Source organism: Rhipicephalus microplus, chromosome X (genome assembly GCF_043290135.1).
Source record: "Rhipicephalus microplus isolate Deutch F79 chromosome X, USDA_Rmic, whole genome shotgun sequence".
NCBI classification, from domain to species: domain Eukaryota; kingdom Metazoa; phylum Arthropoda; class Arachnida; order Ixodida; family Ixodidae; genus Rhipicephalus; species Rhipicephalus microplus.
Window position 1 is genome coordinate 2,272,661 of NC_134710.1, and position 27,499 is coordinate 2,300,159.

A 27,499-nucleotide genomic window follows, 5' to 3' on the forward strand; every position below is an offset into this window, starting at 1 on the left:
ACAACCCCCGAGAGCCATCCGAAATATTTGTTTATTGATAGCTGCTTAAGCTCGCACGATTTGTTGTTTGGAAAATGTCGCCAGGCAGATGTTGTAGGCCGTGCGCTTCGGCCTTGTCCGCTGTATACCTGTGAGTCAGAGAAAAATTGTTAGGCAGTCATTGCACTGAGGTAGAATGAAGAGAGCGTTGCTCTCTGAAGAGCAATAGCCAACTTGAGTCAATGGTATAACAACTATTCAACATCATTACTTTGCACCTTTTTTTTTTGTGAGGAGCAAACGTGAAAAAAAAAAGAAACAAAGGCAGGATAGTGTCCTGCATTGTCATGTTGTGTACGACTGTAGTTAGCTAGAAAACATCAGGCGGTCTATTGGTCAACATTAACAGCCATTATTTATTATGACACGTTTCGCTATCTCTTTGCTTGCTCACGTTTAATTATTACTCCTTGTTTGAAAAGTGAATACTATCATGAGAGTAGAGTTATGATAGTGAAATAGGCGGTAATGTTGTAGGCCCGTGTGCTCAGATTTGGGTGCACGTTAAAGAACCCCAGCTGGTCGAAATTTCCGGAGCCCTCCACTACGGCGTCTCTCATAATCATATAGTGGTTTTGGGACGTTAAACTCCACATATCAATAAATTATAATGTAATGGGGTGAGTGTGGCAAACGAGATCCCGAGCGTTGCCAAGTTCCTTTCGTGTGAGTAGACATAAGTGTAAGTGCAAGCGAATGCAGGTGTCGATACCTAAAACGAGGCACCGATATCCACGCACAGCTGCGCCTGGTTAGTGTGAGTGAGCTCTAGAGCGACAGTGAATGTGTGTGCACGAGTTGATGAGACTCTAAATGTGGCCTCATCGAGAATATTGAATGGTCGTGACTATACAGACATTTTCGTTGGGGGCGTCCGCCGCAGCTCTGCAAACACAGGCAGCCATTGGAAATATCTCGCTAGTGGCTTCTGCGGAGCCTCGTAAGGTGGCGGGAAGAGTAAGTGACAGGCATAACCATCCGTTTTCAGCTCCACTGACTGCAGTAAATCTACTAGCGGTCGCTTGTCAGTCATTAGCAATTTGCAATGTTTTGTGACCACGTGTTTCGAGTGCGAGTTCTAACTCGTCCTCGCACCGTGAATTCCTCGACTGCTTGGAGTGACAGCCCCGCAAAGACCCGGGTTGGAGGACCGAACCCGAGTATGCTCGGGTTTGATACCCGGACTAAAAGTAATTTTCATCCAACTCCTTTTTCGCGAGCTTTCCTTTTTCTGAGAAATCCACATAGATTTCCTTGTCGCCTCATGCTAGGTGCGATTGGCTTCCTATTACCCATTCGACATCCATCAGAGACACCCAGAAGCCTGCGTCCGCAGAGCTGCTGCGGGCGCTCAACGCAATCTACCTGTGGTACCTGCGGTAGCTAGGCACACGCTGCGTGCGCTGCGCTGACGCACGTCCCCTCTCACTCTTCGTCCCACACGAGATCCATGGCCGTCCCCGTCAGCGTAGACGACAATGGCCTTCTGCGAAGTGACTTCATCCATGCCGTTCATCTCCTTCGCGTCTTCGTCGTCGGTGGCGGAGACGACGACCTCGTCCCTTTCCTCTGTGAGGCTTAACCGGGCTAGGTCCTGGCTCTGCCGGTTCACGAAGTTGTCCTCGTATGAGTGGCGTCGGTGAGGCATCGCCTCTGCGGTCGCCGCCACCGCGGTCGCCTTGCGCTGCAACCGAGCCGTCTTGGATGGTCGGGAACCGGGGCAGGACCTGAAGGGACTCTGCTTGGTCCGATGGGTGCCCTTTGAGCAGTCGGCATCGCGGAGGTCCCACTCTGAGATCCAGCCCGGGAGCCGGGACTCCACGCCCCAGGTTGAGAGCCGAGTGTCTGGTGGACGGACGTTGGCACCGTCTCCGGACGCGAAATGCCTGCGGGGAGTCAAGGTCATGAAGTGTGGAAGTATAAATAAATTGCACCATCTCCCGATAAAGAGAACTATGTGTAGATGCGAAGCAGCAGGCGCCAAAGCTTACACTGGCGGCCGCATTGTCGCTCGCGCTCATCGCGGCGTTGCGCAGGATAGAAATCTGGAGAGGTGCAAAGCGTGCAGTGATGGATCGGCATTTCCTACTGTAACATGCCAATCACTGATAATGGGCAATGAGAGAAAGACGACTCTTATTGATTACAGAGACCGGCAGTCCATTTTTAGTTAACGCGCATTTTGCGAATATTTATGGTCCAAGAACACACGGGAGAAATCTTCAACCGGAACTACCTTGGAGGTCAAGATCCAGTGTACGGGATGGCCAGTGAACGGCTTTGCAGCTCGAGCAGTCCTTGTTTTCAATTAAGAAACTCTAGCAGACCCTGCTTAATGCTCTCCCATAGTAGAGTACCTGGTACTCTAAATCGTTACTCACTTTTTCCAAACCCACACACAGCAAACGGTGCCTGCGTCAGCGTTTCGAGGTGAGAAAGGGGGGCGTAGGAGAGGAGGGGGCATAATGGCCACGAAGACGGATCTCTAGAAGGGGAAGCGAGCATAGACTACCCACTGCCTGCGTCGGCGTTGCAGGGTGAGAGATAGGGCAAACAAAAGACAGGAGGGCGCGCGCATGCGCAATGGTCATCTCTCACCGGGCATGCAAACGCGCAGGTATACGGATGCCTAAAGGAGAGAGAGGGGGGGGGAGCGTTGGTAGGGTGGCAGGCGCTGCCTCCAATGCGAGGCGAGAGGGGGAAGCGTAGGAGAGGAGAGAGAGGTGGAGAGAACACCAATGCGTAGGGAATGTGGTCACGCCGCCCGCTGGATTGTGCTCTACCATAACAAGCTTCGCATCTAAAACGAGGTTACTCGATTTAGGGAATGGCTTTTTCGTAATACCAAGAATACGACGCTTACTAGAGAGTCCCTTATGAAAAAATTTAATGTACTTCTATAAACAGGCTAATGTCATTCGACATCACAATCTTTAAACTGTTTAATGTCAGTCTAATGCGCTTTCCTAATGCGTACCTAATGTGAGTCTAGTAGTGATTGGCCACTGTTAATCTATAGAGTTATGACATTAGAGTTTCTGATGACTATAGTCTAGTGCAAGTCTATAGAGGCCCGACATGAGAGTTTCTGATGACCATTGACTAGCGTTAGTCTATAGAGTCCTGACATCTGAGTTTCTGATGGACGTTGTCTAGTGAAGTGCTATTGAGCATATGCATTAGGTTGACATCAAACGTCGTGTTGTAGACTAAGGGCCTATGCCATCAACAGAACATTTGCTGAAAAGCAGATCAATAAATCGCTTCATTATTAAAATGAAAGTATGCACAAATTATAGGATTGTAAAGGAAATACCATCAGACCACTCCCACCAAACAGATCATAGTTTTTTACACATCAGAATCTTTTGAAGCCGATAAATAATGCTGCAAGTATATAATGCTTGCATTTGGAAACACGCATTACATTGTCAAGCAATTCAGTTCGGATAGGACAATAAATACGGCTAGTTCGTCCTTGTTTACAATTCTTGCGAAAGTCCTGTTTTATAAGTACAAACAAAGAAACACCAAATGAGACATTTCCAGGAATAACTGCATTTGTATTTAATTTTTGACTTTGCACTGATGATAGGGTCTTTTATAGCACCGTCGTGGTGGCACCGCTGCTGTATTTAAAACCTGCAAGAGAGAACATAAAAACTTAGAAGGCGCTGAAGCATACATTTTAGCGCAGCACATGAATAGACATTACAATTGATGAGTTATGCCTTTTTTAAATAGTGATATACATTTATCAGTTATATTAAATAATCCCTCTGGGTTCAATGTCGAACCACATAGCCTTGACTTCATGCTGCGTCGAAAAAAAAACTAACCACTATACATCAGTTCAGAGGGCTGCCGATTGATCAGTAATTGGAGAGAAGCCAGCTATCACAAACAGAGGAATCAGCTGAGTCAGCTTCTCTAAGGCAATATTGCAGAATAACCTCCTTTGACGATTCCAATGGCACGCAACGTATGACTACGGCATGCAACAGTGGGTCTATATTCCACAACTTTGTTTTACACAAAGCTTCCACATTAAAATCCCTCTTCTTTAACTGAGAACTATATTGATTGATTGATTAGTGGAGTTTATTGGCGCAAGGGCCACATATGGCCAAAGAGCGCCAGAGCGATGATAATGAACTGTGGGATGTGCAGTGTAGATAAAACAGATGTGACGTGGCTGTAAATGGGCCTAAAAAACAGTCGCTGTAGGTGCGTAAAAATATACATATAGTAAAATTATGACAATGACAAATGATGCAAACAATGGAGACATAAAATGGTTTAAAAGTGATAAGTATGTGAAATAAAAACTTGGCATGGAGCACCAGTGCCTCGACAGAGCCCTTAATACAAGAGCATGGAGGCCTGGGCTCGTTGAAAGCTGCTATCACAGCGGCATCCTCTAAACAGAGGAAGCGCTATGAACCTGTTGGGCTAAAAACATTCAATACTACATCCTTTAAAAACCTTAAAACTGATTTTGCATCAAAAAGCGGCTCTTCACCGAGAAACATAATCGGATGTAAAGGAAGATTATAGCGGTATGCTAAAGCAAAATATTTCTTTCTCTCCCTTTCAGCTTCCGCACACTCCAGGAGGACGTGGAGGACGGTTAGCCTGTCGCCACATCTACCACAAGTAGGAGGTTCATTGCCAGTCAAAAGAAAGCTATGGGTACCATAAGTGTGTCCTATTCTGAGGCAACAGAATAGGACATCAGTTCGCCGTGTTCTTGTAGCGGAGGGCCAGTAACCCAACCGCGGCTTAATCAAATGAAGCTTATTATTTATTTCTGTGTCCCACAAGCGTTGCCAGTGGTTTCGCAGTTTTTTACGTAGGAAGGGTTTTAGATCTGTTGCAGGGACAGTAGCAGTGGGGTTAACGACGCGCAATATAATTGACGTGGCCATTTGGTCAGCTAACACATTGCCCTCGATACTTCTATGGCCAGGTACCCAGCAAATAGTAACATGCTGGTTGGACATATACGCTGTACACAGAACGGAATACAGCTCAATTATTACCAGATTTCTGAATCTGAAAAGGGATCTTCATGCATTTACGACACTTAACGAGTCTGTGAATATAATTTATTTTTTTATGTTTCATTTCCGTATATGCTTCACAGCGGACAATAGTGCATAACTCTCAGCCGTAAAATATACTTGTTTCCGGGTGCAGCACACCGGATTCCGAGAAGGATGGTCCGACGGCTGCATAAGCCACCCCTGCATGCGACTTAGAAGCGTCAGTATAAAACTCTACGCATAAGTAGTTAGACTGGAGTTGTCGGAAATGCATTTTAATATGTGCTTCTGGTGCGTGTTTAGTGATCTCGGCAAATGAAATGTCACAATGTATGAGCTGCCACTGCCACGGCGCGGTAAACGTTTTGTTGTGGGCATAGGACAAAGTTCTAGCAGCGGAACACCCATTTCCTCACTCAAGCTTCTCACACGCAAAGAGAACGGCTTTCTCGCTGCGGGTCGATAATGGTAGAGGGTGGCAGCAGTCATATCGTTTATAGCTGAATAAGAAGGATGCTTTATGTTTGCGTGTACCTTTATAAAATAAGTGAAACTGCTATAGGATCACTGCAGGTGAAGTGACCACAGATTCGACTCTACATAGAGACTCTGGATCGGACTTGTCCTGAAGGCCCCGGTTGCCAGTCGGATACCCAGATGGTGAACGGGGTCTAGGATTTTCAAAGCACTTGGCGTTGCGGAATGATAAATTATAGAGGCATAATCAAGGCGCGACCAGACAAGGCTTTTGTACAAGTTCAAGAGACACTTCCGATCACTACCCCATGTTGTACGTGATAGGAGCTTTAGGGGGTTCATCGCTTTCAGACATTTCATTTTTACATGTTTAATATGGGGTATAAACGTGAGCTTAGAATCTAAAGTGATTCCCAGGAATTTATGCTCGTTGCTCACAGAGAGTTTTTCTCCCTTGATCGCAATATTTGGTAGTGGCATTACCCCTTGTTTGTTGGAGAAGAGTAGGCAAGTACTTTTCTGGGTGTTTATTTTAAAACCATTCTCATCCACCCATTTAGAGAATTTATTTATTCCAAGCTGCACTTGTCGTTCGCAGATAGATAAATTGCATGATTTGAAACTCATCTGCACATCATCTACATACACGGAATAAAACATCATGCTTGGAATTACTGACTGCAGGGAGTTCATTTTTACAAGGAAGAGTGTGCAACTAAGCACGCCCCCTTGCGGAACACCAGTCTCCTGGGTAAAAGATCAAGAGAGAGCATTTCCCACTTTTACGCGAAAGGTTCGATTAGACAAATAGCTTTCAATTGTGTTTAACATGTTCCCATGGATGCCCATGGCGGCAAGATCGCGTAGAATCCCAAATCGCCATGTGGTATCCTACGCTTTCTCCAGGTCTAAGAATACCGAAAGTACAAACTACCTATGAATAAATGCATCTCTGATATATGTCTCTATGTGAACAAGGTGGTCTACTGTCGACCTCCCCTCTCTGAAACCACACTGAAAGGGGTCTAGTATACTGTTACTTTCTAGAAAGTGGGTTAAGCGGCGGTTTAACATTTTCTCATATAGTTTGCATAAAGAGCTTGTTAACGCTATTGGCCTGTAGCTGGCGGCCAAGGACGGGTCTTTGCCTTGTTTAAATACCGGGATGACTATCACTTCTTTCCATGACAATGGAATATATACAGCTTCCCACATGCTATTGAAGAGGGTTAGGAGTGTTTTTAGTGCTTCTGGGTGAAGATACTTGATCATTTCGTACATTATACGATCGCCACCTGGCGCCGAGTTGTTGCAGTGCGCAAGAGATGCCTTAAGTTCAGCTAATGAAAATGGGCAGTTGTAAGCCTCCCTGGATAGACGTTTACATTTAAGGGGTTGCCGCTCTTCGTGTTCTTTCAATCTTAATAACGTTTCTGTGTAGTGCGATGCACTTGAGACGTATTCAAAGTGTTTGCCCAGGCAGTCCGCCTGCTCCTCCAGACTCTCCTCTCGGCTACTTACCAAAGGTAGGGGGTGTGACTCCCGACCCAATAACTTGTTTACCCTATTCCAAACCTTCGTTTCATCGGTGTAAGAATTTATACCGGAGATGTACCTATTCCAACTTTCTTTCTTTGCAAGACGACGCGTTCTTCTGGCTTGGGACTTAACCTGCTTGAAATTGACAAGGCTTTCAGCCGTTGGGTAATTTCGGAGTAGTCTCCAAGCTTTATTTTGTCTATTGCGCGCTTTCCGACAATCGTCGTTCCACCAAGGGATGCGACGTTTATTGGTAATTCCGTTAGTTTGCTTGATACATTTCACTGCAGCGTCAATAATAAACCTGTTAGGTATGCTACAGCATCGTCTATGTTAAAATCAGCAATCTCATCTCCGTCTAAAAATGTAATTTCTCGAAATAGTTCCCAGTTGGCTGACTTGGTGTTCCAGCGAGGAAAGTCAGGCAAGCATGTATCTTCTTTTGTTAGCTTCAACATAATCGGGAAGTGGTCACTCCCAAAGGGGTTCTTGAGAACGGACCACTCCAGATATGGAATTAATGTACTCGAGACAATACTCAGGTCTATAGAAGAGTATGTGTTGTGTGTAGTGCTATAGTACGTTGGTTCTTTTTTGTTTAGTAGACATGCACCTGACGAAAACAGAAAGTGTTCTATTAGGCGTCCTCGCGCATCTAAACGGGAGTCGCCTCATAGGGGATTATGTGCATTTAGATCATCAGACTATATATGGCGGAGGAAGTTCATCAATTAAGCTTTGAAATTGTGTCTTTGAAAGTTGACAGCACGAGGGGATGTAAATAGAGGTAATTGTTAGTAGCTTCCCGAACAGCACTGCTCGGACAGCAACTGCCTCAAGAGAAGTTCAGAGGTTTAATTGCTTACAGGCAACACCTTTATCAACTATTATAGTGACACCGCCCAACGAAACGGCAGCGTCGTCACGGTCTTTGCAGAAGATGGCATATTGCTTTAGAAAGTGTTTGTGTGGACTTGAGATGTGTTTCCTGAACACACAGCACCTTTGGAGTATGTTTATTAAGAAGTTCTCTAATATCATCGAGGTTATGGAGAAGTCCTCTCACATTCCACTGTAAGATCTGTGTGTCCATTTTAGATGTGTTTTGTGCTGTGTGCTCAAGGATGGAATGATAGCTCACGGACCGTTTCCAGGGGCCGTGACACGAGATTTTTCTTTTTTGGATCGGTCGACGGAGTCGCGCCGATCCTTAGGCGCTGGCTGCGCCCTCACACTCGGTGTTGTGTCCATTGCCTCTGGCGAGGCGCTGGACACACGCTCTTGCGAGCGCTGCATTTGTTTTGAGGGCCTTGCCTCAAAAGACAAGACCTTTGCGGCCCCCAGCCCGTAGGTTGGTGGGTCTTTCTTGGATGGCGGAGCAGCACTGGCTGCAACCGCCGGGGGGCGGATGGCGTCACCGCTGGCTCACTACGCGTGTTCCAGACAGGCGCCGAGGGCCGTCGTGACGCTGCCCCCTGACGCGCCACTTCGGCAAAGCTAGTTTCTGGTAGGCAGGACACCTGCCTTCGTGCCTCCTTAAATGAAATGTTTTGTTTTACTTTAATTGTGACAATTTACTTTTCCTTTTTCCAGCACGGGCATGACCGCGAGTATGCGGCATGTTCCCCATTACAGTTCGCACAGTGAAGAGAGTTTTCACAGGCATCTGATGTGTGCTCTTCACTGAAGCACTGCATTTCGCGCAAGTTAGGCGGTCTCGGCAGTTCTGTGAACTGTGGCCGAATCGCTGGCATTTGAAACATCGGAGAGGGTTTGGTATATATGGCCTCACTCGAAGCTTGATATACCCAGCCTCAACGGAGTCGGGCAGTACACTTGAATTGAAGGTAAGTATCAGGTGTTTAGTCTGGATGTCTTTGCCATCACGCCTCATCCTAATTCGTTTCACGTTTATGACATTCTGTTCGCTGAAACCCTCCAGGAGTTCAGCCTCCGTCAGCCCTAACAGGTCATCATCTGAGACAACGCCACGGGTGGTGTTCATGGTTCGGTGTGGGGTTACTATTAATTTGGTATCTCCAAATTTCACGGAATTAGGCAATTTTTCATATTGTTTCTGGTCGCAGAGCTCCAACAGGAGGTCACCACTTGCCATTCTCGAAGCTTTATATCCTGGGCCAAAGATTTCTGTCAAAGACTTTGAAACAAGAAAAGGTGAAATTGTTCGCACTGGTTTGCCGGGTGTGTCAGCGTGGATAACGTGGAATCGGGGAAAGGATACTCTTTGGTGACCAAAAAACTGGAAGACTTCATCGGTGCGCCCTCTTTTCTGAGGGCGATCAGGGAGTGGGGGGAAGGAGCTAGCCATAAGAAAAGGTTTATTTTCGGCAGCGGCGCCAGCCACCCACCATGGAGTCCTACAAGGGGACGCTGCAGGGTCTGTAAGCACAGGCCCTGCAGACGCCAGCTGTACACCACCACTATAATTGAATATGGTGTATGCAAGGTAGGATAGCCACACAGGGTTAACCCTTGCCGCCAGGAAACACGGAAGTCAACGGAAGAGAGTAGAGGACAGGAAAGATTTAAAGTAAGAGAAAAGACAAAGATGTGAGGGGGAGACAGGAAAAGGCAACTCCCGATTCCCCCCAGGCGGGTCAATCCGGGGGTGCCGTCTACGTGAAGCCAGGGCTAAAGGGGTGTGTTGCCTCTGCCAGGGGGCCTTAAAGGTCCAATCACCCAGCGTCAGCTCAACCCCCAGGATCCCTTTTTCCCGGACACGGCAAAGCCACGCACGGCTAGGCGTGGGAGGGAGTCAAAACTCCCCCGTTAGCTCGGGTCTGTGGTGTCGCTACACACCAAACGCCTATTTGCGCAGGCGCCCCTGCGGGGAGAGAACTATATTGAGGGCTTATGCTCAGAGGTGCAAAGTCTTAGCCGTGTGCAGGGTTTTCCTACACTTGGGTGGCAGGGAGGTTCACCACAGCACTCCCCCTTACTTGGTTAAGTAAGCTTCCAATTTTGTAGCCCCCGTCTTAGTTAACAAGTTGGGGGAGAAGGGGGCTGCCCCTACTCTTATGCGCCCGCCTATGTGCAAGATGAAATTGAGCAACAAACAGGCACATGAAACGTAGAGCTACGTCTAGATGACACAGCTACACAACTCTAGTGAAAACAATTAAAAAATTGTGCTTTTCGTAACCTACAGTATATTACACAGATATGCATGTTGTAACATGTTACAGCTCATTTGTACGCATCTTTCTACAAGCAACAGATCGGAGGAAGCAAGGAAAACATTTTTGTACCCTTGATTATTTTTGCATATTATTCAATAGCTAAAAATACATTATTTAGGTACCTTGAAGGGGTGATAAAAGCTTTATAAAGAAGGAAATATTTTTACCTAGCTCCATGCTTTAGAGTGCACAGTTGCCCATGTTCACTAGCCATTATTGCAAATTATGAAATTGATCGCTGGTCATTAATAAGCACAAGAATCTACACGGTTGTGTTGGCATTTACTGAACGTCTTGATAGGACAAGGTTAGGAACTCATTCTAAAGAAAACTTTCAACAGCAGAAAAAACATGCACAATCAAAAGGGCGACAACACGAGCTAGTACTACTTTGTGTCCTCTCCCTTTTCTCTGTTGATAATTTGCCGCACCTTACAAAATTTTTTAGGCGATGAATTACTCACCCGACCAAACACTTGCGTTACTCAAATATTTAAAGAAATAGCACATCACAGTGTTGAACTCATGGCTATTTTAAACCGTGCAGATGCCAAAAATATTGCCTGAACCCTTACATCACAGAGATAATACAATTTAGAGTGTATGTAGGAGCTCAGCGAGGAAATAAAATGTACACTCAGGAGTGAACAGCATCATGAGCTAAGACGCCGACACAGAAAGAATAATGGATGCAGCAGTCCATGTATTTGCTTGCGCTCCTGTTTCCTCACAAGTACGTACCAACATGCCCAGTATGGTCAACATATATGTACAGTACTCACGGATTGAAACAGGACATTCGTAGTGCATGGCCGCCAATGCACATCGCTGCTCATGGGTGCTCGCGGAACCAGGATGTCGCACTGTTGTATAGAGTGAGGGCAAAAACAGCTAAAGAGCAGGCTTACTCCTTCTGGTCGCTAAAGAGTTGGCGTTTAGTTCACAAAGTGCACACTGCCAGCGTGACGCTGCAAGGCTCGTGCATTTTTGTATGCATGCAGCCCGAATCGATGGGGACTGTGAGAACCATTTATATTGTGACGCTAGCAGACAACGCTTTAGATCGGCGCCCTTCAACGATGGGGCACGTAGGCTGCGCAAGTAAGTAATTGGATACCGCTAAGATTTCGTGCCTGAAATGCGCTCGTTGACATAATAAATAGCTGTACAAAAGCATAAAAAGTTTTTCAAGCTTTTTATCATAACGAAAAAGAAACGCACCAGCCACGGGCCTGTTTCCATGCAGCAATAAAACAATAACTAAGTACTTTCTTGTCTCACCCCAAGCAGTGAATAGTGCGGCTATTTTACGTGGCAAGCATTTGTAGAGCTGTCGGCCACAGAAGAACGAGCGAGCTTCTCACATTTTTATTCAACAATAGGCCGCAGTTTGCTTTAACGACACTAATACATGATATTATTTCCATCTTGCATGAAGGAAAGCATGCCACACATTTTCTTTCTTTCGAGACTGAAACCACGAAGTAAACTTTTCATGCTTATGTGCAGATGTTTATCATGTCTACAAACGCACACAAGGCACGATCTACTAAATGAATCCTGCGTCTTACTTGCACAGCATGCGTACTGCATTGCCTAAGCACCCAGAATGAGAGGGTCGTCTGCTGTCGTGGCAATAAAAGTGGTGCGCAGCGGTGAGCCAGTTTGGTAGACATGCGAATGTGCGTGAGCCTTGCAGCGCTGCCCTGGTAGTGTACACGTGAAGAACTACAGGCCGACAATTTGGCAATCGGATGGAGTAGCCATGCTCCCTAGGTCTTCCCCGTATCGCCCTATACCAAAACGTAACACATTGGTTCTGCGCGCACCCACGAGCGGTGGCACATGTACCGTTGGCCACACGCTCCGAGTGTCCTATTTCAATCCGTGAGTACTGTACTTCCAAAAGAGCATGAATTCATTCAACAATTTAACTTTGCAGTCCAACAAGGCTATTCAAGGCACTATGACACAGATTACACTTCTCTGTATGATAGGCCTCTATGTCTCGTGAGCCGTGTTACATAAACACATTCATGGTATTGTCATAGATTGTAGTGGGAACATGTTCCAAACAATGTGATGAAACATGAGTATGTGTTGCCTCTCAAGAAAAGCTGTCCCTAATTCAGATGATCAAACTCTTAGGCATAAGGATTATCTGAGAAGGCTTTGTTAGAAAGGAATAAGTACTTTCATGTTGCACGATGTTGCTTAAAACAAGATTGCACTAGAACTTAAAAAAGTACCACAAATCTGCTCATACACGTGAAAATTCAAAAACGAGCTAAAACAACAACCCCCGTGACTTCCTTGAACACGAATTCGCCGAATTCTTGCGGCAGAGTGTGCACATAGCAAAAGTGTGCTTATTTATATTCATTAAATTTTTAGACTTCAATGATGTTTGCAGTCCCTTTAAAAAGCACAAAAAATGAATGACACTTCTACTTGTAAAAAAAAGAACTTAGTTAAAAAATCTTTTATTTCCACAAAAAAATTTAAGGTAAAAGCAATCATCATGACAATAAGTGAAAAATGATTACAAGTAAGATTTCACTGCACACAATTTCATGGCAGTCCAAACAAAATAGATGTTGATGGAGGAAACTTGAAAAGACCAACAAATCCTATAAGAGGGAATGTCGCTGCAGCCAACATTCCAACTTATGTGATATTTAGCACAATGTAACACAAAGACCATGAGAGAGGACGCAGCACACGTGCCCCAACTTTACATAAAATAGTTAATTGCAACCTAAGCACTAAAAAATACAGGGTGAGCATCATGCCGTAAATTTTTGTGCTTCCGTTGCGATAACCCATCTTGTTTAAAGTGCACCGGTCTCATCATTGTGTTATAATTGAGCTAAATATTACCTAATGTTTAACAAACAATGCTGAATGTTTTTCTTTGTGCAACCCTTTAACAAGAACTCTTGCCTTGCTCAAGACAGCGGTGACAAGGAACAGCTGTTCCCATTATCAAGACGCCTCCAAGTGTCACAACATTGGCTCCGGCAACATTCCATGTTCAAGGATTACAAACCAAATGATGCATGTTCCATGTCCAAGAAATACTGCACTGAAGTGCAGGACATAGGCTTCCCACACCTAAGCTAAAAGACAGTGCATGCTATACCTCATTAGGTGCTATGTGTCCAAAATATCACTTTGTGGTAACAAAAAGAAATGCCTACCGCTTAATAAGGCTCGTTAGGGCTTGCAGGAAGACCGTTCCAATTGCACACTGCAACCTGTCCTCTGTGTCGGGACCATGAACAGCTGCCATAGCTGATACATCTATAAAAGATACCACAAAATATTACTTTCACACACAACAAACGTTATATCACACACAGATAGCGAGTACCAAACATGTCTTAGCAAAGCGTATACTGATACATTAATCATAGCTGTGGCATTGCACGTACGCGTCCGCTTCAGCTACGGGAGGTGCGGGGTTCGATTCCCAGTGCCAGCCGGCTACCCACCGGTAGCTAAACAGGGTACAGGCAGGCTTCGAGGGGCTGTGACGATTTTGCCCCAGTGGTGAAGCTTACTCTGCCTGGAGGACTCTCAACCCGTTGCGCGGGACCCGGTATACTGATACATTAAAGGGTATATACTTGAATAAAGGGATCATGGCACAATCAGAACAGGCAATATTGGACTAGCTCCTTCTTGCTAACAATGGACAGAGTGCCAGTGAATGTTTCGCATTCACAAAACTACGTAATAACACTATGCAGAGCATGCACATGTGTGTGGGTGATCTAAATGATGAAAACAATATTTGCAAAGAGTGCATGGTTTATGCGCACATGCCGTGTTTAAGAACGAGCCATATATATTGTATTATATCATAAATGTAAGCTATTCAGGAAACAAACTGTTGGTACTCTGAAGCAAATTACCATGTAGTTTGACTTTTGTTCACACAAGCTATCTGTAGGATTTCTTTTATTACATAAGCCCTTTGCAAAAATATTGATACTTTGAAACTCTCTGTCAACATCTGGAAACAGGAATAAGTTCTTTTTGCTTCTAATTTACTGCCTCACAAAACAAAATAAATACTAAATCCCTGACTGCTACACATAGGTTATACATCCTCGTCACACAAGCAAGTAGGCGATATCAGTACAACACTGATGTAAAAAAAGAAAGCACGGAAATACAACTTGAAGCACCTGGTATGCTTCAAGGAGAAAATAAAGATTTATATAGCTAACAAAAGTTTACACAAATATTGCAACAAAGGGTGTTATGTGTTAGCTTAATTACCTAAATTTAATTCCTGTATTCTTCTACTAACACTCGATATCAACCTATCTTCAATGCAGCGGTAGGAGTGTACTCTTAGTTTCAGCACATAGTGTAGATTACTGAAATACGTATACTTCAAGTTAGCTCTCTTAAAAGATTTATGAGGCAGCTAGGGTGAAATTCTAACCATAGAGAAATTACATGGATTTCTGACACAAGGATTCGGAGCGCAGCCACGAAAACATCATTCGCGTGTGCTTGACAGGGCTGTGCATTTTACTATCTACGTGCCCAGTCGTGTGATTGTCTTGCGCGTGAAAACGCACAAACTATCAAGTTGGGTGAACGTGAACCGCTCTCGCGACACCCGTATGTTTAAATGCAGACACTTTTACAGGGCGACAAGGGATCAAAGGATAATCACGTGCAGTAAACAGCCAAGGAATGACAGCACGACAAGAGGCTTGCATGACCGAACGATAGCTCACGTAGCGCAACGCGAATCTAAAACATGCAATCAACGCACACAGCGACTCTTTCTTACGGTGATATAAAATAAGCCACCTCAAAACATACCTGCCTATCGGGTCTCTGGTTCGTCATCCCCGCTGTGCCAACAAGCCGTCCGGGCCATCACTTCCTGCATACCATTTGTCACGCAATGAAGTAGCCCAGTTACGTAGTTCAGCGACATTCTTCAACTTACCGAAGTTTTGGCATAGGCTGTGCACTCTTCAGTCGCCCGTCAAAAAGCTCACGCTCTCGCATAACATCAGTCACTGCTTGTCACACCAGGGGTCGAGCATTGTCTTCGGAAGCACACTCGACATTGAATCACGCGAACAACACGAGTGATCGATAAATGGAGGAAGAAATCACTTTTCAGAGCGAACACGAAGGCGCGCGTCCGATGTGGCTGTAGCAGGCAACGTACGCGCGAGTCATCGTCCGCCACTCGATCAAAGCAGCAGAACTTCCCGACACGTGGAAGCTATCCTGTAGACGAATTCCAAAGGAGGATCAGTATACAATTCACGCAATATCTACCAACACAGCAATTATATAAGAGTAATGCTGCACGCACGACGTCGTGAGCGCAGACCGGAAAAGGCTGCACGCACGACCCGGCATAGTAGCGACATCTAGCGGGTGACGACGCGACTTAGTGTGATCCCATGTGATCAGCGTGGAATTAATGTGGCCTTTGAGATCCGCAAAGCGCGGTGCGGCACAGTCATGGACGCGGCAAATTCTCGACATCTAGCTCATGGCGGTTTAGAGTGTACTAGAAGATTGTCGTATGGTCCTGGCCGTTGAGATGCGCACAGCGCTGCGCGAAAGGATAGAAATTCGCTGCGCGGACTCGCCCGGGTATCCGCTCTGGCAGGCCGAGTAAGTGACGTCGTTTATGGCCACGTTGTGCCTTGGAAGAGTTTTACAACTTTGACGATGAAAAAAAAAAAATCGAGAAAAGAAAACGCGTTAAAACGAAAAGCGGGCGCATGCACCAGACCACTGAGCGATTAGACCAAGCAGTTAGCATCGCCTGTACCTCAGCACTCGCTACAAAAGCACACGCAAAGTTCTCTTGACGCCGCGCCACGGCTTTTTTTTTTTTTCTCCCGCGCCCAACCTCAGCACGTATCCATGCATTTCGTGTACGACTGGAGCCAAGTTCTCACGACACTTGAACTGTGTGAACGTGTCCCCAAGCGGCGCGAAAAACAAATTAGATCCCAGTCACACGGCCGCCTAGATCGGGGGCGCGCGGCGGTGTCTCGCCGCGCGCGCCCGATCCAGGCGGCCGTGCCAGTCATCATCTCTCAAGCAGGGGCGTAGCCAGGGGCAGGGGAGGTCAACGACCCCCCGGCCCTGGCTACAAGGGTGGAGATGAAACGCCCTTCGACAACAGGCTCCGATTGATAGCCACAGTTAACTGACAAGCAACTGAAACGTTAAATGTTTTTAGTGTTAACCGCGAGGCAACGTCTGCAGTCGAAATCGCTTGGTAATGAAACCAGACGCCGTGAAAAGAAAATCTTTTTTTTTGTCTTTTTGGCTTATTTCTTGCAAGCTAGGCCTGCCTGTGCGCTTTCGCATCATTCTGCTATGCGGACCACTTTGGACTCTCAAAGTAATTAACAAAGCTAGAATATATTAGATGTCAAAACCACCAAGGATACTGTGGCATCTTCCTCTAAAATTCAACAAAACAGAGAGGGGCAAATAATTTTATTGGTTTTGATTGCTTTGGAGTTAACAGAAGTGCCCCAGGGACATGGTATTTGTCAGGCGATATTAACTCAATCAGAGGCAGCTGTGAAACTCTTTGAAGTGCACTGAGTGCAGTACCACAACTTCCTCGCAGCTTTTTTTGTGGTCCCAGCACATGGCCTGAAATGAAAATTTATTTACTGTGCAAATTATCGATAACTTACTATGCTAAATTAAATTAGTGAAGTCCAGGACCACTACTAATTTTGATGCAAATTGACAGCAAGAGATGTGGCCCTTTATGATGAAATTCATTATAAAACAAGTTTTGCAACTGTTTATCTTGAAACTGTTGGAAATAGTTCTTTTATTATTTTAATGCAATGTTTTTTCATTAACTATAGAAAGGGGGCCTTAGCCAGAAGAAAAAAAATATTCAAATGGCAGAAACACTCGCTCTTTAACGCAGTTTAACATTTTCCTTTGCAAACTTAGCAATGAAGTTTCCAGAAAGCATGCCCTCACCAGTGAAACCACTCTAGGCATTGGTCACAGCAAACCATGCTAGTTTGCTCATCGTCGATCTGCTTGCACAGGCCACAACTCCACAGTTCTTTCTCCTTCTTTATAGCAACTGGGAAGAAAAGAAAATAATTACACATTTTTAAAGCATAAAGGCATTGAAGATGTTAGAATCATTTACCCGAGGAACTTAAAAGAGCCCATGCGTCAGGACTGAAGTATTTTTTAAGTTTTGGCAGGGATACTCTGCAGTCCAGCAGAGCACTGGGGAGGGCTTCGGGACGAGCTTCCAGGTCATCCTACAGTAGGATGTACGTACCATCCACCACCCTTTGGCACAGGCTGTCATCAATGAGGCCTGACAATATCACTAGGAAAAAAAGCATAATGCAAGAAATCAAAGTTTATGCAAGTGCAGTTATTAGAATAAACGCAAGTATCAAATAGCATAATTCAATCTTCCTTACATTTTGTTTGGGACTTCTCAGTTAGCTGCCTAAATGGCACAGGTCTGCCATCATCTTGTTCTCTTGGTCGCTTGAACCTGTTCTGCAGCACCCGCTTATTTGGACGGCCTTGGCTCTTGACATGGGGAAGTCTTATTTCGATTAAAAAGGTGGATGTGGTGCTCTCTTGGTTTGTAGAGCTTCCAGTCTCACTGCTGCTGATCAAGGGCTCGATAGATCCACTGGGCTGATTGTTGTCGAGCAGCTGCTGCTCTTCATCAGCATGCAACATATCTGCCGAGCAAACATCTTGTGCAGTAGAATTTTCTGGTGCTTGCACCTTGTCCTTTTCATGATGGCTCAGTGCCACATCTTCTTGCCTTAGCCAGGCTGCGTTCACAGACTAAGAAACCGAGTCTTGCTGCAAAGACGTCTGGCTGGCAGTCAGCCAAATTGTCTGCGATAGCCTTAAGCATTCGCATTGCATAATTGAAACGCTGATTTCTGTTCATTTTCTGAAAGGAAGGCCCTGGCATTGACAGAGCTTGTATTTCTGCAGAGCTCTCCGTCGTGGACTCAGAGTCAATGTCATCTTGTTCATGGTTATCTGCAGTGGTTCCAAGAAACTCCAGATGATATGATTTGAACCATCGTCTGCTCACAGCTTCCTCCAGACATAGTTTGACGTCAAATCTAGCACAAACTGCGAGCATGTGCTGGCAAAGCAGCTTCATCTTTTTATACGTGGTACAGCTGCATGAATGTTTTTCGAAGGAAACATCATGCCAGACATCAGTAGATGTAGAAAACACGGCATAGGTACGTGGCGACAACATTTTAACCTCTCGAGGTTCATCACGAAGCTTCACCAGCTCATTGCTCAATAGCTTGCAGGCATACGGTGTGAGAACTTTGCGACACTGCTCCTGCACACCTTCATGTCCTTCATAGCTGTAGAAGTCGCAGATCTTCAGAAGTATGGTCTTGTGATGTGCTTCTTGGGACAAGCTTGTAGACAACTTTAAGAGGCCACGAAGAGCTTCATGAAGTTTTGAGGATGACGAGAGAACATTTTTTATCTTCGCATTGCGAGATTCAACACGGTTGTTGGTATTGTTGCCTTCTGTGAACTCTTGATCACAATGGTACCGTACCCACATCTCTGTGATGTTGCTCCAGTTTTTTGCGAAATAGCTGGTGGCTTCTGAACTGGCATACCTTTCAAATTCAGCTTTTGCGTCATCATATTTCTGTGGCGTGGGAGCATGCAGCATTTCACTAAAGCTACCCAACAAACGCTTGCGTTCATCAGGTGACTTTCCGAGCTGTGCAGCAGCTGTTTGGAAGGCCTTCTTCACGTGAAACTCACACAGTTGCACTGCTGGGGAACCTGGGAAGGCTGCTTTGACAGCGTTCACTTCAGTGAAATCTTTGTCTATGACCACAACTTTTGTATTCGTTGCTGCAGAGTTTTCTTGGACAAAGATCTCTAAAAGACTAGTAACTACATGTTGCTGTTCAGATGCCACAAATGCATACGCGACAACATGACTCAAGCCGGACTTATCTTGTACGACCATTACGAAAAGAGGCATGCGCAGCTTGTTCGTGCAGTATGTTGCATCAAGGAGGAGGACTTCTGGGAAGCACTTGAATGCCTGCTGCATGTGTGGGGTCTGGAAGAACAGGATCTGCAATTCCTTGTTTTCATCTGTGATGGGAAGTACTTTCGCGCCATATTTCGCTTTGCAGTAGTTCAGCTCCTCCATTAACTGGGTCGCCTCATCCTGGCCTCGCCGCGCACACTTCAGGTTGTGTATGTCTTTGGCGATTACTGCTTTCCCTGCATAAACAAAATAAAGAAGTCAATTAAACGACTAATCTCGCAAGAAAAAAAAACTTTTCTTACGTGTTTCCTGTCTCAGCTTCTCCACGATGAGGTTAGGACGGACATTCAGCTCTATTAGGGGCCTAACGAAGTTCACCCCCTCCTCGTTCAGCTGGCGACACTCCGAGTACGCCTTATAGGTTTCCGGGCTGACCTCGTGGTTGTGCTCGAGGTTGACAGCCGTGACTTCTAGCTGTTGGCTGGCCCGGCGCGCCGCAACGATAATTTTGGCTGGGCAGTCCTTCTTCATAGTCCTAGGAGAAGAGAGAAGTTTTTCAGCTCCAAAGTTCACGCTCTGCGAATGGGGCACCTTCATTCAAGGCGAGAGTGGAAGCGCTTACCTTTGTTGCGGACGAATTCCACTCCCTGTCTTTCTCACGGCACCACCGTGCTTGCAAGCATAGGTTATGTTCGCAAATTTTAACTTTGCATCGAGCTTAGTTAGACCGGCAGAAAGCCGGGAGTTCACAATGTCCACAGTCTTGCTTGCCTTTGTGACAAAAAGAGTGTTCGTAGTCACTTGAAAATCTCTGAATGCTCGGTCAAACTCGACGAAGCTGTCGAACTTCGCGCCTTCGTCCATGTCTTCGAAACTCGCACGCTGCCTGCTCCTTAACGCGCACCGCCACAGAGACCGCAGGCACGCGCGTGAAAGGTGAGTGATAAACGCCGCCGAGGGGTCTGTGCGGTTTGCGCACAACCACTACTGACACAGCTGTGTTGACTACGCGTGAGCGTGGCCGGCGTGGCGTCGGTGGCGTTTCGGGCCGCCACGTTCTAGTCATGTGCTAGTAGCATCGTCACCGTCGTCACCCGCTAGATGTCGCTACTATGCCGCGTCGTGCGTGCAGCCTTTTCCGGTCTGCGCTCACGACGTCGTGCGTGCAGCATTACTCATTATATAACCGCGGACTTGCTGCACATGTTTTTGCGTGAAGCTGGTGGTGAGCCCGCAGTGCAACAAGGCCTGTTGCAACTGCTCATTTACAAGCCTAACCAAAATAAGTGTTCAGATGACAGCACTAACGAGTCACTATATAAATATTTTAAAATAACAATCAAGCGTATTTAAAACTTTTCAAGCCAAATGAAGCCTTCTTAAATAATTGTTTGCAATATGTGTAGGTATGCAGATTTTGTTTTTCATAACGAAAAAAAAAAGGTTTTACAACTCATGTGAACAGCAATGGCCATCTCCGAGTCCCTGCAACACAATGCCAATAAGTACAGATCTCGAGGGCCATGCCTTTGCAGCTGCGGCTTTGTTCGTGTGCAGAAAAGAATGAATGGCATGCATTCCTGCTCTACAGAGAAAAAAGGTATCTGACCGGGTGTCCATTCCTTTACGTCTCTACGCAGTGGTGTTCTATGGTGGCGTAGCTAGGGGTTGGCGCACCGAGTCCGTTACCCTTTCTGCCCTCCCCCCTCCCCGCGCCTTTCGGGCAATCTTTTTTTTTTTTTTTTGGCGTGGTATACATAGAGCAAAATGACTAGTCGCTTGCTCCCCCCCCCCCCCCGCCCTTCCCCGAGATCAACGAGGGATTCCTTTCCTTGCCCTCCCTTGTTTTTTTTTTGTTTTTTTTATCTACGCCGCTGTCTCTACGTGACAGCTAGCGTTGAGGTAGCAAAACAGTGGCGGGGTGAGAGGCATGAATGCGCATTAAAACTTCTCTCTTCCTCTCCATCACACCTTCGCTCTCGCCCACCTTCCGGTGGTGGGGAGGAGGAGAGGGGCACACATTTGGCAGCTGCCGCTCCCAGCCATATTTTTGTTGTAAAAGTATGACTGATATTTAAATACGCTTTCATATGCTCACTAAAACGATACGATGAGTTTATCTCCTGTGCTGCCCTCAGTGTCCTCTGAGCCCCACCGTGGTGGTCTAGAGGCTAAGGTACTCGATTGCTAACCCACAGGTTGCGGGATCGAATCCCCACTGCGGCGGCTTCATTTTCGTTGGAGGCGGAAATGTTGTAGGCCCGTGTGCTGAGATTTGGTTAAAGAACCCCAGGTGGTCGAAATTTCCGGAGCCCTCCACTACGGCGTCTCTCGTGCTCATAACGTGGTTTTGGGACGTTAAACCCCACAAATCAATCAATCATCGGTGCCCACTGATCAGCTAATGGAACCATCCCCCTCCATGCAAATGGCAAATGGGCACGTCTATGCAACTGTTAGGGGTACCGCTTCAGCGTAACGTAGTCGAGAGTTCGACGGAATGCCGTCTGGTCAGGTAAAGGCATTGTTGAATAAAACAGGTCACTGACCAATGTCAAACAAAACAATGACGTTTCGGGACCCGTACGGATCCCTTGTTCACAATTACGCTTCAGCGTAAGCGATCGACGTTATGCTTGTTAGATTTAAATACATATTCAAAATTTATGCGCGCAAGGTGGTAAAAAGCTCCCCTGAATGCCCCAGTAAAGTTTGCCTCCACATTGCGCTTTTGGCACGAATATCATCACCACCATCATCATCATCAACAACAACAACAACAATAATAATAATAATAATAATAATAATAATAATAATAATAATAATAATAATAATAATAATAATAATAATAATAATAATAATAATAATAATAATAATAATAATAATAATAATAATAATAATAATAATAATAATAATGTTATTAATCGTTATTGTTGTTTTTTAAATGCATATGTACAACCTTATAATGTTTCTGGGCACGCTACATGAATAAGTAAATAATAAATAATTGATTACTAATGGAATCGCAAGCCTTAGATGCCTCATTAAAAGTAAAATTTGACCGTTGGCAGCGTCTCGCATCCTGCAATGTGGGAACGATGGATGCATGCAAAAAGTAATCACCTCGAGATGACGTGTGATTATAGCGCCACATGATAAAGTCATTACATCGCACACAATCCCACCATAGCTTGTCCAAAGGCTGGCTGGCTGATTGGCTATGCAAAACGGTGTCATTAACCGTGGAGGCAATGCATAACCACATTAGTAGCAAAAAGTTTTCGAAGGGCGGCAGGATGAACACATTAACTGATTGGAAAAAAAGAAAGAGATGGCTGTCGCCTTCGAGTTGTCTTACGTGAATTAATGCATAAGAGACCCTGGATTATATTATTATTATTATTATTATTATTATTATTATTATTATTATTGCTCGTATGGTCTAACTGATTTACACTTAAGCATGTGTACGAAGACATTCCCTTCATGTCGATGTTATATTTACTGAAACTTGATCGAAAAACATATGGGAATACAAACTGTTTAGTGTTTTACATTTCCGAAAGACAGCATGTACGTGAATGTCGAGATCAGCAAGTAATTGAATGAGACTTCGGTGCACGTTAAGAAATCACAGATCGTCGAAATTTCTGAAGCACTACGCTACGGCGTTCTTCATTATCATATAGTGGTTTTGGGATCTAGAATTCCCGCGATTATTACATTTAGTAGTAAGAAATTGAGTTTTTGGGATGTTTTTGTGATGTGACGAAATTTTTTTTATTGTGATGTGTTTTGACATTAAGACACGCACTGGAAAGTCAGCGTACTTTGATCATCAGAAATCCTGGTGCATGTTGTCAACTGAGTCTCCATTGCACACCTGATGCTAAGAGACATTAGGCTTTGCAGGTCTAATGTCAATCTAGTGACTCATTAGGTGTGCATTAGCTGCACATTAGACTCTCAAAATTCATTTTCATAAGGGGTGCGCTTGGTAAGCGACAAACGCTCAGAAGGAAGTTACGACGCCACTTCGGTATTCAAGTGTCAAAATCCACCCAAGAGCCTGCCAAGATTTACTCTTTCGCCTGGTGAAAGTCACTTTGATATCGTGATCGCATCCAGCCTTTCGAAGTAATGTCTGCAAAGCTTCCAAAGACAGTGCTGGAGCGCGAGCCATCGAAACTTCCCAGCAGCAAGTATGAAGCCACCACTTGCGTATTGATTACCTTAACAAGAGTATTTACATGAGAAGCCCGATCAGAGATCAAGTGTTCCTGTTCGGCTAACGTATACACTAAGTTAAATATAAAAGAAAAGGTCAATGTTTCCGACCATGTTTGCGACGTGACCTGGAATAAAACTTTCGAGGAATTTGGTGTTCAGAGACACGCTGAAGAGCTACTGTCCGTAAAACTGCCTGTCTTACCCCCGTATTCAAAAAAAAAAAAAAAAAAGTCGCAGCATATCCACGGAGTGCATGATGATGAGTGGGGCGAAAAATCTGTCAGTCCGTCCGTGCATCCGTTCCTCCGTTCGTTCTTGCTTCCGTCCATCCATGCACCCATTCGTGCGCCCGTCCATCTGTGCGCCCATCCGTTCGTCCATGCGTCCATCCGTCCGTCCATTCGTTAATCTATGCATTCGTCCACCCGTCCATGTTTCCATCTGTCCGTGCATCTGTCTGTCGCTCTATCCTTGCGTCTATCCATACGTTTGTTCATCTAGTGAACACTCGAAGTACCGCCATCTCGCATCTCTTCATCATATATTCATCATATAGAAGTGCGGCCACGCAGTGGACATTCCAAGGCCTAAACGAGATGTGACACGGCTGGAATAGAGGAGTGGCACGCGCACACTTTCTTGCGGTCTGCGCTTCGTGTCTAGTTCCCACCTTTCACCGCCTCTATAGTTCAAGGCAGTGCGGCCCAACCCTCGCTAAACCTTGCTAAATCTAAGGAGATTAAGCCCAGTGAGTTTAACGTGGCAACTCTTTCTGGTCAGATTGTGCTCAAAGCGCATGCTTCTGATAGTAGTTTTGTTTAGTAAGCATCGAATTCAAGGCAACTTTTATTAGAGATTAAGTCACCTATATTCGTCTCTGTAGGTTGTTTCATCAGAAGCAACTATCTTTTTCTTTGTTTATGAATAACGTGCGCGGGTTTCTTCCTCAATTCAAATGACTGCGTGTGCCGCTCCTATAGTCCGGCCGTGGAGGTGGCCACCTACTACTACGACGCACTACTACTACTACATCATATATCGCGGACGCTCGACCCATGGCCTAGTGAGCTTCGCACCTAAGACGCTCTTTGCTTTGAACTCAACTTGTCAGCGCCTTCAATGCGCACAAACGCGTTTCAATATCGCTGTCCTGAGGTGGTGCCACGGGGGTAGAATCGTAGGTGGTACCAATTTAGGTACCACAAAAGCGTTTCAATTCCGCTGCCTTGAGGAGGTAAAAAGTTCAAATCGAGGAGCGTTTGTGGGAGTAAGTGTGGGAGTAATCGCCAACTTTTTTTTCGTTAAGGCTATCCTGCGTACTGTATAATATGGCGAAGCTCTAGCTTCATTTTTAGCATGAGATTCACACTCTAGCATTTTCTTCCTAAACCTATTTGGTTCTGCTCATGTAACGGTTACAAAGATCGGAACAGAAGTGACGCGAGGACATCGCAGTAGCGCACTAACCTTGCGGTCATTGTCTCGGATGCGTTCGACCTGGTCGTAGTCTTCGACGAAGTCGTCGATTTCGATCTGGTAGTGCGACCAGGTAGCGATTTTGTTTTGTTTTGTTTCCCTGGGAGGTTGGCTCATACCCACTCAGGGGGATTGGCCAGGAAAGTGTAGTGCAGTTTTTCTGTGATCATTTTAACTATGTGTAATGAATTGGTATTATAATAAGACTAATGTAAAAATAAAAACAACGAAAAAAAACCAAGTTGAGCAATTTTGAGATTTGAGGTGTTATGATTACCACTCAGCTGCGTTTACTTCACTCTGCCCTGGGGAGTAATAAATAATTTTTTTGATTGAAGATCACAAAGGTATACGCTTGGTTGCCTGAATATAATCGCAAACGGCCTTTCTTCATATTCTTCCTCTTCTTCTTCTCCTCTTCTCATGGCTCTTACAAGCGCTGCTCTTACCTAATGCAGGAGATTGGCCGAGTGTAATGTGAGTTCTTTTTGTGTGTTTATTCGCATTACTTCTCCTATAAGCTAGGAATACGTAATGCAACAAATTTATTACTGAATATTAGTATTGGAATGTCTAAAAAGACGAATAGTTTAGCTCAATCTTCTTTTAGTTATTGGTAAATTTCTATATGGCGTATAGTAAACATTCCTGTGACTGTAGCCCAGAGTAGAGGCGCCAAAAGAAAGAACCACCGATTGCATGTGTATATTTGCACACGCAAAATTGAAAAGTTCACTCAAACTGCTTTCCACACAAACAGCTTCACTCCAGCCCTCGGCAGAATTTCCCCCTGACCGCTCTGCTTTGCTCAGCCGCTGTTAGCAACCTATACCTACAGTGTTAAAAGTAGCTAACTTTAACGGACGTGTACTATCCAAACAGTGTCGCTGTTCTCCTAATCTGTCCTTGAAGCCTTAGACGTCCTGGCAAATTTTATTTTGAACTTTGCGCCGTACTCACTCAGCTGGAGTATTTAAATGGTTGATTGATCATGAGCTGGTGAGCGGAATACAAGCGGTGGGCGTTCGGGATCACGTCTGCCAAAATTTGTAATGCTACGTGCCACGGAAATCGGTCGAATTTCAAGTTCCGAGCTGAACGCTGTCTGCTCTTCTTCTCGCGGGTGCGCTCCTAGATAATTGAGGGGGTGACGATTGAATGATCCTACGTAAACGGTAGTGCTACGACAACACGCCTCTACGTAGACTACTGCGCTCTGACGTCACCAACAGTAGCATGTGACATCGTGATTTGTTGCTTGAATAGATGAATAAAACTTGAGAGCAACTGTAAAACATGCAAACGGAATGCGTGCGTTTTCTTTTTATTGCGACAGGAATTATGTGGGCCCTCTCGGCTGAATTTTGTTGCCTTGCTCCGTAGGCGGCGACCGCTCTAGGTCGGTAGGAGCCGGTGCTGAGCAGCTGTCTGGTTCTTTTAAAACAAGGACATCTCCGTCGTCACACTGGTCCATGTCGTCACCGTCGGCGTCACGTGCAGGAGACTCCTCCGGCTTCGACCAGCACGTCGGATCCATCACGATCGCGGCGATCCACTGCCCTCGCCCGACATTCTTTCTCGCGTAACCCCGCCGCCTCAATCGCTGCCACACTGGCAAAGGCACGCGTAAGCAAACGACGACGCCACACATGTGGTCGGCGGGCGGCAGCCCGAAGGCGGTTTGGAGGCTGCCTAAGCAATGTATCGGTGGTAGTGGTTAGAATGAAGAGGAAAAGGCACCTAATTTCTGTCTGCCTTCAGGCGACACGGCGCAGTGCCTTGTAGGGGTGGGGGGAAGGAGGGATAAAAAGAATAGAAGGAAAACAGACCAGAAGAAGACAGCCAAGCGAGAGAAAAAAGAAGGAGATAGGAAAGTGGGGATCCGGTCGAAGCAGTCCAAGGGCGGAGCGCCACAATGCGAGAGTTGCACGGCGTCAGGAGACCGCGGAAGGCGAACCAGTCGGCGGGAGCTACGCTGATGTCGGAGATCGCGAGGGCACAACCGTCCAGCTTGAAATCCTGCGAGCGTATCGGCACCATCGCCAACGGTTCCATGAAGTAAGCATCTTGGAGATAGGGAGAGGGAACGATCGCGCGTCTTCCCAAGTGGCGGCTTCATACAAGATCTAGAGAGGTGGCACAACCAACAAGCTTTTGGCTGGCAGCGCCTCTCGAAGGTGCGAACACATTAGAAGAACTTTGTAAGCTCCGCAGAACTCAAGGCGTGACTCGTCTTAAGGGGCCCTGCAGCAGTTGGCCAAGTAATCATCGAATGGTTCCGTTAGAGTAGGTTATTGCCTCGCGAATAGATGGGCGCAAAATTATTTAGAAGTTTTGTAGTATACGCGCGGCGACACAGAATTCGTCACATGCTCTTTGCGCTCTGCTTTCGTACAGCGAGTGCGTTGAAAGCTACAAGGGCAGTGGGCAAGGAA

At 45.7% G+C, this 27,499-nt stretch overlaps 2 protein-coding genes across 2 annotated transcripts; both read right to left on the reverse strand.

Annotated features, from left to right (window-relative positions):
• Positions 1-13: 13 nt before the first annotated feature.
• Positions 14-15,572, reverse strand: LOC119177377 (uncharacterized). Its single transcript, XM_075881680.1, has 5 exons — positions 15,276-15,572; positions 15,146-15,209; positions 13,501-13,603; positions 1,414-1,925; positions 14-128 (listed from the first exon to the last, which is right to left on the reverse strand). Exons 3-5 carry the CDS (start codon positions 13,590-13,592, stop codon positions 46-48), a joined length of 687 nt encoding a protein of 228 aa, XP_075737795.1. The 5' UTR covers positions 13,593-13,603; positions 15,146-15,209; positions 15,276-15,572; the 3' UTR covers positions 14-45.
• An 823-nt stretch (positions 15,573-16,395) lies between these two features.
• LOC119181194 (uncharacterized protein ZSWIM9-like) lies at positions 16,396-20,526 on the reverse strand. The gene is made up of 6 exons (XM_075881679.1): positions 19,981-20,526; positions 19,661-19,893; positions 17,773-19,594; positions 17,487-17,675; positions 17,309-17,417; positions 16,396-16,963 (listed from the first exon to the last, which is right to left on the reverse strand). The coding sequence occupies exons 1-3, from the start codon at positions 20,220-20,222 to the stop codon at positions 18,102-18,104; spliced, it is 1,968 nt and encodes a 655-aa protein (XP_075737794.1). The 5' UTR covers positions 20,223-20,526; the 3' UTR covers positions 16,396-16,963; positions 17,309-17,417; positions 17,487-17,675; positions 17,773-18,101.
• Between the last annotated feature and the right edge of the window lie 6,973 nt (positions 20,527-27,499).

Bases quoted from the DNA above. Each gene is read 5' to 3' on its own strand.
- LOC119177377 (XM_075881680.1), bottom strand. From the start codon at position 13,592: ATGGCAGCTGTTCATGGTCCCGACACAGAGGACAGGTTGCAGTGTGCA. The intron at 1,926-13,500 runs GTAGGCATTTCT...GACTCCCCGCAG, and splicing joins CTAACGAGCCTTATTAAGCG to GCATTTCGCGTCCGGAGACG. The intron at 129-1,413 runs GTACCACAGGTA...TCTGACTCACAG, and splicing joins CGTGTGCCTAGCTACCGCAG to GTATACAGCGGACAAGGCCG.
- LOC119181194 (XM_075881679.1), bottom strand. From the start codon at position 20,222: ATGGACGAAGGCGCGAAGTTCGACAGCTTCGTCGAGTTTGACCGAGCA. The intron at 19,894-19,980 runs GTAAGCGCTTCC...CTCTTCTCCTAG, and splicing joins GGAATTCGTCCGCAACAAAG to GACTATGAAGAAGGACTGCC. The intron at 19,595-19,660 runs GTAAGAAAAGTT...TTGTTTATGCAG, and splicing joins GAAGCTGAGACAGGAAACAC to GGAAAGCAGTAATCGCCAAA.